Source organism: Halichoerus grypus, chromosome 8 (genome assembly GCF_964656455.1).
Source record: "Halichoerus grypus chromosome 8, mHalGry1.hap1.1, whole genome shotgun sequence".
NCBI lineage: Eukaryota > Metazoa > Chordata > Mammalia > Carnivora > Phocidae > Halichoerus > Halichoerus grypus.
This window is the reverse complement of record NC_135719.1, coordinates 51,919,460-51,934,177: the sequence shown is the minus strand read 5'-3', so window position 1 is coordinate 51,934,177 and position 14,718 is coordinate 51,919,460. Positions and strand designations below refer to the sequence as shown.

The following is a 14,718-nucleotide window of genomic DNA, read 5'->3' as shown; positions in this document are numbered from 1 at the left end:
ATTATGGTTATATAAGAGGATGTATGCTCTTGTTCTTAGGAGACACATGCTAAAGCATTTAGAGCAAAGGGTTAAGATGTCTATACTCAAAAGGTTCAGCAAAAAATGTTTTAACTTCCAGTTATAAAATAAATTAAGTCCTGGGGATGTAATGTACAGCAAGGTGACTAGCTAATAATACTGTATTGTATTTTTAAAAGTTTCTAAGAGAGTAGATCTTAAAAGATCATCACAAGAAAAAGAACTGTAATTATGTGTAGTGATGAATGTTAACTAGACTTATGGTGGTGATTGTTCCACAATATATACAAATATCGAATCATGTTATACACCTCAAACTAAGATAATAAGTCAATTTCATCTCACCTGGAAAAATTAACTTAAAAAGATGTTCCAAATGATAATAATATGCATACACTTAGAGTTAAAGCAAATGTAAACAACTGGTGAACCTAGGTGAAGGATTGTAAGTGTGTCCATGGTAAAATTTTTGGAATTTTTCTGTTAAGTTTGAAATTTCTCAAAATAAAAAGTTGATTTAAAAAAAAAAACTATTCAGGGGTGCCTGGGTGGCCAGTCGGTTAAGTATCTGCCTTCGGCTCAGGTCATGTTCTTGGGGTCCTGGGATCAAGCCCCATGTCGTCCTTGAGCTCCCTGCTGAGCAAGGAGCCTGCTTCTCCCTCTCCCCACCCTACCCCTGCTCATGTTTCTCTTGCTATCTCTCTCTCTCTAATAAATAAAATCTTTTCAAAAAATGAATTAATAAGTAAATATTCTGTGCCACAGAAGCACTGTGGGTATAAATTTCAATGTACACAAAATTTCATGGAAAACATTAAATAATACTTAAATCCATAATTATTGAAAGAGAGTATACCTAGAGAGCTTGAGCTTTGTTAGCTGCACATCCATTCTATCAATTACTGGAGGGTTTAAATGGTCTTCCCCAGACACCAGACTAAACTGATTTTGAACTCTGATTAGCCCAAGATCGACCACTACTGCATTCGTGGAAATGGAAGACTGTGGGATGACTATAACTGGTGCTTTCAGATCAATACTGAGAGAAACACGAAAACTCCTCTGGGCAAGATCTTTCACACTCCTGGCAGCCTTTTCTGCAGCCTGCGCAGTGGCAGCACTTAGAGCTTCTTTGGCTGTCTGGAAATTGTTCAGGAAGTTCTGTAGACACAAAGTATAAAAGAAGATAAACAGATGACAAGCACATCATTAATAATGCAATCTTCTTTTTTATCTATGCACTATTTTTTTCCTGTACATAACTTTCAATTGAGTCTTATTTATCTAAAATTAGGAAGGAATCACCGATCATCCATCTGTATTTATGAGCTACCTGATAAGGGCTAAGGGTATTTGGCTGAGGAACAGAAGGGGGAAAAAAGCATTTTCAGTATTTCTTTACTTGAAAATTTGGTTGCACTATGTTCTGGCAAAAAAATAATTCCAGTTCTAGACAAAAGTCATTAAATGACTCAGATTTCAGCTGTTAAAATGAGGTTTTGACCTCTACATTAATACATAAATACCATCTATAATCAAAACAATGCACGTCCTAAAATCCAAAGTTTGTAAGATCTGCAATCATAACTACCAGACTTACTTAAGTATTTCTAAGTTGAAAAATCAATATATAAATAGAGATTTTACCAGAAGTGACATGAGGAATTTATGAAGATAGACAATCTGAATACAGCCAACACTCAGTGATACCACACCATCCACTTTGGACATGTCAGTATAGGACTCTCCCTCAGTAGCATCTGGATACAAATCCAAGTTAAAATGAAAAACTTCATTTCCCATTATTGAGACAGCCTGAAAAGCAGAGATTTGAATGTACTCTTTCCAAGAGGATAATGACAAAATAAACGCTCATTTAAAAGGGGCTTATATTTTTAATCATTATTGAAACAAAGATTTGTGTATCAAGACATATTTCATTAATATTTCTTAAAGTATATTTAAAAATAAAATCTCACATTCAATTATCAAAACATATTAGCTATCTATTTACTACACCTACTTTTTTATGGACTGTCTTAGGATCAACATCTGTGACAATAATATTTTCCAATCTGGCAAATAGTGACTGTTTTCTTGACTGAAGAGAAAGAGAAGAATCAAGACCTGAAAAAAAAATTATATTATTACAATTTCTAAAGACCTACCATAATAAGATCAAGGTATTTCTTTACATTGTGTAATTTTATTTGGGGGTGAAAATTTAGCTATATTTGAACTCCCAACTGATAAATAAGCGGCAATATTATATATTTTTAGTGTATAAACAATGAAACCTATAAATTCATTATAAGTCAATTACCTGAATTTTCAACCTTCTGAAAAAACTACACCTAGTACAAATGGATTACCATGGGGTTTCAGGAAACCCTTTATATCTTATATCCAGTCATTTACACAGAAGCTCTAAGTTTCATGAATCAAATTCACTACGGATACACTGCCAGCTTGGAAAGAACAACAACAAAAAAACACGTAATTTTGGGGGCTTTTAGTTATTCAAGAATTTCATTAAGTATATTCTTTACATTTATCGGATCACAATGAGCTGGTAAAGACAGAATCAGATTAGTCTTAGCAGCTTTGGCCTAAAAGAACGTAATGGGCTCATAGGCTCTCCTCTTCATTATAAGGTTGTTTTGCATTTGTACCAATAGAAAGCATATTCATAGACCTTAACCTGAATTCTGGATTGACATCTATCCCAGCTAATCAACAGCATCCCCACATGGACGTTAGTATCTCTTTTCACCTCCAAGACAACTCTCAGAAAGATTCAAAATACTAATATGTGTGCTTCAATTTGATGGTCAGATTCTGACCAGCAGCTACAGCCCAAAGAGCAAAGAAAACATGCAGTTCAATTATGTCATGAAAAAAATTATTGTTTTCACAGCTCAGAGCCCTCCATTTATATATTTTTAACATTTTTTAAAAAGCTATCTTTTAGGGGCGCCTGTGTGGCTCAGTCGTTAAGCGTCTGCCTTCGGCTCAGGTCATGATCCCGGGGTCCTGGGATCGAGCCCCGCATCGGGCTCCCTGCTCCGCGGGAAGCCTGCTTCTCCCTCTCCCGCTCCCCCTGCTTGTGTTCCCTCTCTCGCTGTGTCTCTCTCTGTCAAATAAATAAAACCTTTAAAAAAAAAAAAAGCTATCTTTTAAACAATTTCTAACAGTGTGAAAACTTTTACCTTGAATCTTGATTTCAGCAATATCGTTCTTCTCATCGCAAACAGTGACACAGAAAGCATTCAATTTGGCAAACAGCCTGAAGTCAATAATGTCCCTATCTTTAGAGGATACAATCACTAAAAATAAAACAAAGCATTCTATCACATGGGATTCTAGTAATTCAAACTCTATTAAGGTTTCTTCCTTAGATTAAGTGATCCACAGTTCTGTTTTAAAAAATTATAAAATTCTCAAGTTCTTAAAGATTTCAAATATTTTTTTTTGCTTTATATATTCTGTACAGTTTGCATTTTTCATATTGAGATACTACTTTTATAATTTAAAAGCAAGAAAAAAAACACAAAATAAATAACAGAAGGACACTGAAACTCAGAGAAGTTAAATAATGTGCCTACGGTCACTTAATTTAAGTAGCAGAGGCAGGATTTAAACTGAATTCTTCCTGATCCGAAATCTGGGCTCTTGTCCAACTAGATGCTATCCCTGCACTGCTATCCTCATGTCTCTGGGTCTTATTTCCTTATTTGTAAAATGGAAGGGAAGACCAACCCTCTGTGGGGCCTCTTCAGGAGCCACAGATAAGGGAGGAAGAACTCAATGTAAATAGAGGTTTTCTTCCCTATTATCCACCTAAAGCATTCCCCACCACCACCAAAGAACAAAAACAGGTATTTTTTTTTAAAGCAACAGTATTAGTTACCTTTGCCTTATATAGCAGTTACCCACATATGATTTTGTTTGAAGAAAAGGACAGAAGTGGGGAAAATGGCACACAAAAGACTGAACTAAATGATCTCTAAGATTCATTGTTTTCCTCTAGATTCTAACATGCTTGTTAACAAGAAATGAAGTGTTTTTCATACCTTTCTGCAGAGCTGAATTTTTTTGTTGCTTCTCATCTGAAATTTGCACTTCTTTGGAATCACTTCTTTGGTCACTGGATGGAATTATGGTTGTCAGGTAATTAATAGAAGACAGAAGAGCTTGTGTTTGCAGCAACAGATTTAAAGATGAAAAAGCCACCTAGAAATTTTTAAAAAAGAAAATCTGTTTTTCAGGCCAGTCATACCCATAATCTCCACGATGGACCTGAAAGGCTTCTAGCTAGGCTTACATCACTGCTTCCACAGCTTGGAAGGAAGAGAGAGGAGATCAAGACTCATAACCTAGACTCCTTAAACAGGAAATATATAGAGAGTAAATCACACTTACACACATTGAGAGTTCCTATGAATATCAAAGTAACCTAATTATTCCATTTCCCAAGCAGAATTAACATGGAGCCTATAATCTGCTTGTCATGACCATCCCGATATCCATCATGTTTTTGGATCTTCAACGGACTCTTTATTATGATTACATAAAACATGTAAGTTAGATCATGAAACTCCCAAATCACCATGTGTTAATACTAGGTCAAGAAATAATTTCAAATGTGATATTCATGAGATTTAAATATAAAAAGTACAATTATAAGTGAATTCTCAGTTACTAAGTGATTGTCTAAAACCATAATAGTCTTATCATTTAAATAGATAGATAGATAATATATCTTTTAGAAAAATAAGTTACATTTTTTAAAACAGTGACTCAAGAAAGCTAAGACACCAACAAAAATTGCTTTCAGGAATATGTGGTTTTCTAATAGCAAATGAAAGTTTTTAAAAAAAATCTTTGCTTATATAGAAGAATTTCCTTTTGGGCTCCCTGCTCAGCGGGGAGTCTGCTTCTCCCTCTGACCCTCTCTCCTCTCATGCTCTCTCTCATTCTCTCTCTCTCTCAAATAAATAAATAAAATCTTAAGAAAAAAAAAAGAATTTCCTTTATTGCCTCAGAGCACTAAGTGGATATAAAAAACTATAAAAAGGAGGGTTCACAATATTCAACAGATTCTCCCATCTCTCAAAAGTGTAACCTAAAATTCCTATCTCTGATTATCTTTTTAATGTAACCCACAACTACTTTTTGTTTCGTCTTCCTCCATGTGACTACCTTAATGTGGCTCCAGAAGTACTCAACATCTCTCCTTGTATTTCACTTTCTCAGCCCTGCATTAAACAGCAGTATATAGTATGATTTGTTTAAAATCCTGTTGTTTCTTTGTAAATCAAAGTTCTGTCATCTATAGCATTCCCTTTATAAGAAATAATTAGGATGTGCCACAGTAGGTTAAAACACCAGCTCTACGATACTAAATGATAAATATAGAGCATGGCAGGTATCTATGAGATTAATTTATAACTTTTATTGGTTCTTGATAATTTCATCAAATTACCCAGTCATTACTCCTCAAAGGATACTGGAGCCTTCCACAGTAAGTTATTTTCAAATAAGATATATTCTTTAAACTAAATTTCTTACCTTAAGTGTTTGTTCAGTTTTTTCAAATGTGGTTTGAAAACTAGGTCCATTCTTATCAGCCTAAAAAAAAAGAACAAAAGTTCTAAAGAAAGATTTAAGACCAAAGTAAATAAATCACTTACTATGATCTTTAGCTTATTTTTTATATTATTCAGAACTGTAATTTTATGTATATTATATAATTAATTTTACTGTCATTATTTTAAATTTATAGCCAAATTATTTATTTATTACAGTCGTGCAAATTTGTTCTCCTCTTCAAATATGGAAGATCATGCAGGTGGAAACTACAGCTAGAGACCAGAATTATAAACTCTGAAGGCTGGAAGGCTTAAAGGTCATCTAGCCCATCCATCACCCAATCCCTGAATCCCTTTATATCTTTGGGAAGTCTATTTTAGGTTCACTCCAGTGAAAGAAATCTCATTTTCTTACAAATTTAATCTTTAGAGAAATTTGATTTAATTAGGTCTTCATACTAAGTCAAAAATCTATCTCCCATCATAATTATCTATTGGTTCAAGTTCTGTCTCTTGGGAACATCCACAGTAAATTCAGTTTTACCTCTTGTGAGAAGCCTTCTGGCTAGGCCAGTTTCTCTGCCTCTTTTTTTTTTTAAGATTATATTTATTTGAGGGCGCCTGGGTGGTTCAGATGGTTAAGTGTGTGCCTTTGGCTCAGGTCATGATCCCAGGGTCCTGGGATTGAGTCTCACATTGGGCTCCCTGCTCCTTGGGAGCCTATTTCTCCCTCTGCCTCTCTCTCTGTCTCTCATGAATAAATAAATAAAATCTTTAAAAAAAGATTATATTTATTTGAGAGAGAGAGAGAGAGAGCATGAGCAGGGGGAGCAGAGGGTGAGGGAGAAGCAGACTCCCCGCCGAGCAGGGAGCCAGATGCGGGGGTCAATCCTAGGATCCCGAGATCATGACCTGAGCCGAAGACAGATGCTTAACCAACTGAGCCACCCAGGCTCCCCATCTCTGCCTCTTTAATGCAATAAAACTTTATACTCTTCTTTGTGAGAGAATCAACCACATTATATTTTAATTTTTATCTACTTGTCTATCTTCCTACAAGTCCTTAATTTCCTTGAAAACAGGGAATGTTTTTAATCTCTGTATCCCAAGTGCCTAACAGAACCTGACAAAGACATTCAATAAATAGTTGTTGAATGATTAAACAAATCAACTAATCTGAATGAGGCAAAATACCATTACTTCCTTCAGCATTTCTCATATGATATCTTTTTAAGTCCTTTCCCAATCCTGGCAGTTCTTTTCTGCACCCAATCAAATTTGACTTTATCCCTTTAGATGAAGGATACTCAGCCAAATATCACCTACACATACAACGAATATAGGCAGGTGAATATGCCCCAAGAGACAGGAGTGCATTCTACGTCATCCCAAGCTTCTATCTTTGGGGACAGGGAGCTTGGTGGCTTCTTAATGGTCCTAGTCTTGTACTTAAGTGAAAGAGAAAGTGTAACATGAAAATGGAAAAAGAAACAGTGGATATCCCTGTGGTTAAAACCTATGACAAACATCTAGAGCATTTACTGATCTGCTTTTTCTACTAATCATCTTTTTCCTTCCAGAGGACAGTTTAGAGTATACAATAAATATGTAAACATTTTATGGCCCTTACCTTAACATATTCTACTTTTAAGAGATCTAATCCAGGTTTATCAGAAGAGCTAATCAAGTGAAGGGGCTTCTTTCTGGATCCTAGATTAAAGAAAAAGAAAAAAGTGTTTCAAATAAATTGCTCTTTTTTTAAGATTGGAATTTTCTGTATGTCTTTTTCTTTTTAAAAAAAATGTTGTTAATTAAGCTTTAAAAGACTATCTGCACATATTTTCACGCACTGGTGAATAAATAAACCAATCTAAGTATTGATCTTACCTTTAGCATCCAGCTTACTTAAAAACATGCATATTTATTTTCATTTGATTTTACATCTGTGTTCAAAAATAATCAATACTTCCCTAGATATTTTTAAGGACATATGTGCATTTATATGGCAGTAGAAAGACAAGTTAATTAAGAATTAAGAAAAATTAATTCTAGTTCATCTCTACCCTTACTAGGAGATACTCAACTTTAGTTTTCTCAACTATATAACAAGACTGAACTAGAAAAATATGTAATACCAGGTCCCATATTGAACTCGAGTTGGAAGAGGTGAGTCCGGTCTCAAAATGGAGGTAAAACCGCCGCCCGGTTGCCCCCAGCCTGACTCCGGCCGTGGCCGCCGCCGCCGCCGCCGCCGGGGGGAGGAGGGCCATGATCCAAAGGAACCAGAGCAGTTGAGAAAACTGTTTATTGGTGGTTTGAGCTTTGAAACTACAGATGATAGTTTAAGAGAACATTTTGAAAAATGGGGTACACTTACAAATTGTGTGGTGATGAGAGACCCCCAAACAAAATGTTCCAGGGGTTTTGGTTTTGTGACTTACTCTTGTGTTGAAGAAGTGGATGCAGCAATGTGTGCCCGACCACACAAGGTTGATGGGCATGTAGTGGAACCAAAGAGAGCTGTTTCTAGAGAGGATTCTGTAAAGCCTGGTGCCCATCTAACAGCGAAGAAAATTTTTGTTGGTGGTATTAAAAAAGATACAGAAGAATATAATTTGAGAGACTACTTTGAAAAGTATGGCAAGATTGAAACCATAGAAGTTATAGAAGACAGGCAGAGTGGAAAAAAGAGAGGATTTGCTTTTGTAACTTTTGATGATCATGATACAGTTGATAAAATTGTTGTTCGGAAATACCACACTATTAATGGGCATAATTGTGAAGTGAAAAAAGCCCTTTCTAAACAAGAAATGCAGTCTGCTGGATCACAAAGAGGTCGTGGAGGTGGATCTGGCAACTTCATGGGTCGTGGAGGAAACTTTGGAAGTGGTGGTAACTTTGGCCGTGGTGGAAACTCCGGTGGAAGAGAAGGCTATCGTGGCGGAGGTGGTGGCAGCAGAGGTAGTTATGGAGGAGGTGATGGTGGATATAATGGATTTGGAGGTGATGGTGGCAACTATGGTGGTGGTCCTGGTTATAGACGTAGAGAAGGCTATGGTGGTGGTGGACGAGGATATGGAAACCAAGGAGGCAGATATGGAGGTGGTGGTGGAGGATATGATGGTTACAATGAAGGAGGAAATTTTGGAGGTAACTATGGTGGTGGTAGGAACTATAATGATTTTGGAAATTATAGTGGACAACAGCAATCAAATTAGGGCCCATGAAGGGGGGCAGTTTTGATGGAAGAAGCTCGGGCAGTCCCTATGGTGGTGGTTATGGATCTGGTGGTGGAAGTGGTGGATATGGTAGCAGAAGGTTCTAAAAAAATTTCAGAAGAAAAGGGCTACAGTTCTTAGCAGGAGAGCGAGGAGTTGTCAGGAAAGCTGCAGGTTACTTTGAGACAGTCATCCCAAATGCATTAGAGGAACTGTAAAAATCTGCCACAGAAGGAACGATGATCCAGAGTCAGAAAAGTTACTGCAGCTTAAACAGGAAACCCTTCTTGTTCAGGACTGTCATAGCCACAGTTTGCAAAAAGTGCAGCTATTGATTAATGCAATGTAGTGTCAATTAGATGTACATTCCTGAGGTCTTTTATCTGTTGTAGCTTTGTCTTTTTCTTTTTATTACATCAGGTATATTGCCCTGTAAATTGTGGTAGTGGTACCAGGAATAAAAAATTAAGGAATTAAAAAAAAAAGAAAAAGAAAAATATGTAATACCTTATTCAGCTATAAAATTCTAAGAATATTTCATTCATATTAAAGAAATTTGCATAATTTTCTTTGTTTAGGCTAAGAGAGAAGGCATATTAGAAAAGAAAGTATTTTCTAAGGGAGGGGAATTGCTAAATTTCTTTTAATTTAAAAACTACAGGTACACTACTAGATATCCTCTATATCCTTCACATAAACATACCAAGGAACTGCCTCAAAAAGCTGTGGAAGAAGTGATTTATACACCACTTTATCCATCTTTTATTATTTACAGTTCTATAACTCCTGCTCCTGAGAAATCTCAGAATTTTCACTTCAGCGTCAAGGTCATAACCTTCCCTAAAGGAAAAAACAGGCTAGCAAATTTTTTACATTTTCCCCTCAAGACAGTAATGTAAACTCCATCCAAACATAGTGTTTATAGAAACTGACTAACATATAAAACATTTTTCTTCTAAACTGAGATGTGTTTTAGTTTCAACTATTAAAAAATAACAAAAATAGGACTTTATATTTGTAAAATATTAGGCAAATATTAAGTAATTACTGTAGATTCACCCATTACATCATTCCTCAAATACTTAATTAGCACACAAGATGTACACTGAAATAAACCATAAGAGCTTCTAAAATAATGAATTTTATGCCCCATCCTAAGTTTTTATAACCTGGTGCTGCTTCTGATATATAAACACTATTTAATAGAAAGAACAAAGACTTTAATATTACAAGATCAGAGATAAATTCTAGGTTTTGCCATTCCTAAAATGCATGGTCTTGAATAAGCCACTTAATCCCTCCTTATTTAACCTTTCTTTGTAAAATGGGAATAATATTCCCTACATAAAGGAGATTTATATGGACTCTCTAAGACAGCAGATCACAGTAGTTAAGAATACAAACCCAGACTTCCAGGGTTTTAATTGGTTTTAATCATGGTTTAGCCACTAACCAGCAGTATGACTCTGGTTAAATTATATAAAATTTATGCCTTAGTTTCTTCATATGTAAATTGGAGATAATAACATTGTCATAAGGGTTAAATGAGTTATTATTTATAAAATTCTTAAAACAGGTGCTAGCTATTATTTATTATAAATATTATTATATACACAAGTGTTTCAGATACTCAAAGTGATATTATATTTATAAACCATCATTTCTATTTTTACGACTATTACCTTGAATTTCATGGTAATCCAAGCTGATTTTCTTTAAATAAGATACCATAGTTATATCAAATGTTCTCATCGTAGCCTCTGTTCCTAAATGAGTAACATTAAATACTAGAATTGTATCTTCTTCTTTCTGTTGTTTGGTAAATTCCAAAACCACCTAAAAGATCAGGACAGACAATAAAGGCTTGATGAATTTTAGAATCATGCTTAAAAACAAAATTTTTCTTCATACATATCATCATGAGAATAATAGAAACTTTGCTCATACTTTCTTACTACCATAAAGTTATTTACTATGACTGGAAATTATCACCTTAATTTCTATTATTCAGAATACAACTACATCTATATAAAAATCATGATATAATTTTACATCAATTATTGATTTACTTTTTTAATTTAGTAGAAACTTCAGGAATGTATGTATTCTTACTAAAATGTTTTTCTTAAACCTATCATGTTTAGATGTTTAACCCTATCATGTTTAAACCTATCATCATGTTTAAATCATGTGTGTTGATTTAAAAAAAAACAGCATTCCCATTAAAGTAAAAAGTATGACAGGCTATTCACTATTACAGTATTATTTAAATTTATTCTGGATATGACAGCCAGTATATTTAGTCAATCAAATACAAAATATTTATGTGGCAATGTTTTTTTTTTTTTTTTGAAGATTTTATTTATTTGACAGAGAGAGACACAGCGAGAGAGGGAACACAAGCAGGGGGAGTGGGAGAGGGAGAAGCAGGCTTCCCGTGGAGCAGGGAGCCCGATGCGGGACTCGATCCCAGGACCCTGGGATCATGACCTGAGCCGAAGGCAGACGCTTAACGACTGAGCCACCCAGGCGCCCCTATGTGGCAATTTTTAAAACATGGAAGTTCTTTGATATTCCATCAAGAGATAGAGATCTTTGTCTACCATCTTTGAATTTCAACAGGCTTGTGACTACTTCATTCAACGGACTACAGAGGAAGCAACACTATAATAACTTCCAATGATAAGAAAGACCCATAAAACTTCCACCTGGGAATGCATACTGAGGGAAAGCTAGTTGCCATGTAAAAAGTTCAACTACCCAGACACTGCCATGTTCAGGAGGCCATGAGTAAGCATTTCAAACAGTCCCAGCTGAGCTCCCAGCCAACAGCCAGTATTAAGTGCCAGCTTCACGAGTGAGACACTTCTGAGGCCCTCTGAAGCTTCAGGTCACTGTAGCTCCAGCAAATCTGACTGCAACCAAATGAAAAACTATACACAAAAATTGCTAAGCTGGGAGGTGCCTGGGTGGCTCAGTGGGTTAAGCCTTTGATTCAGGTCATGATCTCAGGGTCCTGGGATCAAGCCCTGTGTCGGGCTCCCTGCTCAGCGGTGAGTCAGCTTCTCCCTCCCCTCTGCCCCCCTGGCCCCCACAAGTGCTCACTCTCTCTCTCTCCCGCTCTCAAATAAATAAATAAAAATCTTTTTAAAAAATTGCTAAGCTGGGCCCTTCCACAATTCCTAACCCATAATACTCTGAGCAAAATAAAACAGTTGTTTTGAGCTATCATGTTTTGGGATAACCTGTTAGGTGGCAATAACAACCAGAACAATGTAAATACTGAAAAAACGCAAAAATAACATTGTTGGCAGTGATATATACTTAAGAAAAACTAGGAGTGTCAACTGAAAAATAGAAACAATTAAGATAGTATAAGATATTCAGTACAGAGTTGTTATACAAAAGTAAATTTCAGATAAATCAATGATTTAAGTGAAAGCAATGAAATCATAAAATAATATGTTAAATTGTGGGTAAATATTTTTGTAATCGAGAATTTTCTAAACATACACTAAGATATAAAGAAAAAATTTAATATATTTCACTACAGCAACATTTAAAACCTCAAAATGGCAAAAGAAGTCAAGTTGAGAAAAACAACACTATTTTTTCTTAGATGATTCTGATTATCATTGTTTATCATTTTAGTTTATTCATTCAATATTCAATAAAATATTTATTGGGCATCATCTACCATGTACAAGGCCATGCCAGCCACTAGGAACATCAAAGTGACCAGGACAGACAAGGTCCTTGTCCTGATGGAGCTTATATTCTAAGAAGAGTGGGGAAAAGTGAAGGTTCCCTTTATTGGGTAGTCAGGCCTTTCCAGTAAGATGGCACTTGAGCAAGTATCTAATAGAAGTAAAGAATCAAGTCATACAGAAAAAGAGTGTTCCAGGCAAAAAAAACATCAACCAAAAAAAAAAAAAAAATACCCCGGCAAGCACAAAGAATGTGCTTTGGTATATATAAGGAAGAACAAAAGGCAAGTGTAAGCTCCATAAGGCAAGAACTTTGTGCTCGCTGCTATAACTTCAGTATCTAAAACAATGCACTCCATGATGACACTTGATGAATATTTACTGAAGGGATCATGAAATATGCCTGGAGCAGAGTGAGCAATGCAGAGAGAACTGAAGATGAATCTAAAGAAGTCACATGGGGTGACCTATATGCCATGTAAGGCCTAGCAGGCCATGGGAAGGACTTAACCCTTTACTCTAATCAAAATGGAGGCCAACGGACGGTTGTGAGCAGAGAAATGACATGATCTGACTTTTACTTTAAAAGAATCATTGAACGCTATATCAAGAACTAATGATGTACTATACAGTGGCTAATTGAACATAATAAAAAAATAAAAAATAAAAGGATTACTCTGAGGGCACCTGGGTGGCTCCGTCAGTTAAGTGTCCAACTCTTGATTTTGGCTCAAGGTTATGGTCTCAGGGTCATGAGATCAAGCCCTGCATCAGGCTTGGTTCTCTCTCTCCCTCTCCTCCCCGCCCCCCACAAACCCCACTGGCATGCTCTCTCTAAAAAAAAAAAAAAAGGATCACTCTAGCTACTGTGTTAAGAACAGAGTACCTTATGGAAGCAGAGAGACATTATGAGGCTACTGCACTAGTCCAGGGAAGACGGTGACTTGGACAGTGCAGTAGAAAAGCAATCATTTGAATGTATTCTGAAGTTAGAGTCAAGGGATTTTCTGATACTTTAGATGGGCATATGAAAAAAAGAGAGAAGTCAAAGAAGGCTAAAGATAAATAATACATATTTCCTTTAAACAAATACCAATAATACTTAGAGGGATTTATATACACAATTAAAATCTGGTATTTCTGACATCACATTTTAGGACATCATCTCACACTGGGATATAAAGCAGTCAATAAGAAACATCTTTTTATACCTTTGTGTTTTATCATCAAAGCAATGCATATTTACTATTAAAAATTTAGAGTATCTGGAAAAGCAAACAGGCACAAATAAGAAACCATAATTCCACTGCACAGAAATGAAGGTTGTCCATCATGCATTATCAAAGAAAAAAATGCATGTGTAATTTCTAAATAGAATCATGATGTCGTTGGTATTATAATCTCTTTTTTCTCTAAAAGCATGATATTTATAAACATCTTTCCAGGTCAATGTTTCCTTTTATTACATGCTTTTAATGGATATAAAGACATGCTGAAAATTTAGGTTGTTTACACTTTTCTGAACTATAAACATAACAATGAGCAATATTATTTAGCTTAAAAGTAAAAAAAGAAACATTAATGTAAACATGTCATAGAAATTTTCTACAGAAAAGAAAATCTCATTTAGGTATCTTGAGCTTTTCCAGAATAGATTAGATACAGTATAGATCACTCTCATACCAGTTTTTACAAAATAACATTTCATTTTCTTGGAACTGTGTGTGTGTGTGTGTTAGGAAGTAGGGAAGACAGAGTATATTTTTAATATACTTAATGTTTGAATCTAGTATGAGATAGTTTACAAGGATAGTGATGACAACAATATATTTATTTATGGACAAAACAAAAATACCTACCTCTTTAATTTCAAACTTTAGTAAAAGATTAATGAACTCCTCATTTGGGGCCTCTGCAACTTTTTTTAGTACTGAACTTGTCACACTTTTACCAGTCTGTGTATCTCCATCTTCGGCATCAAAATATTCATCATCAGACTCTAAAGAACACATTCATTTGACTTGAGAGAATGTCCACTGAAAACTGCATGAAACACTCAAATCTCTCAAAAGTAAAATTCATTTATTAGATATAATCTTCATATTTAGAATCAGAATACAGTTATGTTTTTCGAATCCCACCAAGTAACTCAACCTGGCATGTGATAATGATATATAAAGA

At 35.3% G+C, this 14,718-nt stretch overlaps 1 protein-coding gene and 1 pseudogene across 4 annotated transcripts in view; one reads left to right on the top strand and one right to left on the bottom strand.

Annotated features, from left to right (window-relative positions):
* VPS13C (vacuolar protein sorting 13 homolog C) overlaps positions 1-14,718 on the bottom strand; it is a 175,101-nt gene that overhangs the window by 95,221 nt on the left and 65,162 nt on the right. For all 4 annotated transcript variants that reach the window (XR_013450451.1, XR_013450452.1, XM_078079265.1 and 1 more), the window contains 9 exons: positions 14,397-14,536; positions 10,513-10,666; positions 7,243-7,322; positions 5,593-5,652; positions 4,095-4,254; positions 3,231-3,347; positions 2,045-2,148; positions 1,669-1,836; positions 878-1,182 (listed from right to left, as the gene is read on the bottom strand). Coding sequence is in view for 2 of the 4 variants with exons in the window: in XM_078079265.1 (XP_077935391.1) it covers positions 878-1,182; positions 1,669-1,836; positions 2,045-2,148; positions 3,231-3,347; positions 4,095-4,254; positions 5,593-5,652; positions 7,243-7,322; positions 10,513-10,666; positions 14,397-14,536 (1,288 nt within the window). In the remaining 2 variants the exon portion in view is untranslated. The remainder of the gene's footprint in view (positions 1-877; positions 1,183-1,668; positions 1,837-2,044; positions 2,149-3,230; positions 3,348-4,094; positions 4,255-5,592; positions 5,653-7,242; positions 7,323-10,512; positions 10,667-14,396; positions 14,537-14,718) is intronic.
* LOC118521236 (heterogeneous nuclear ribonucleoprotein A3 pseudogene) lies at positions 7,796-8,830 on the top strand (annotated as a pseudogene).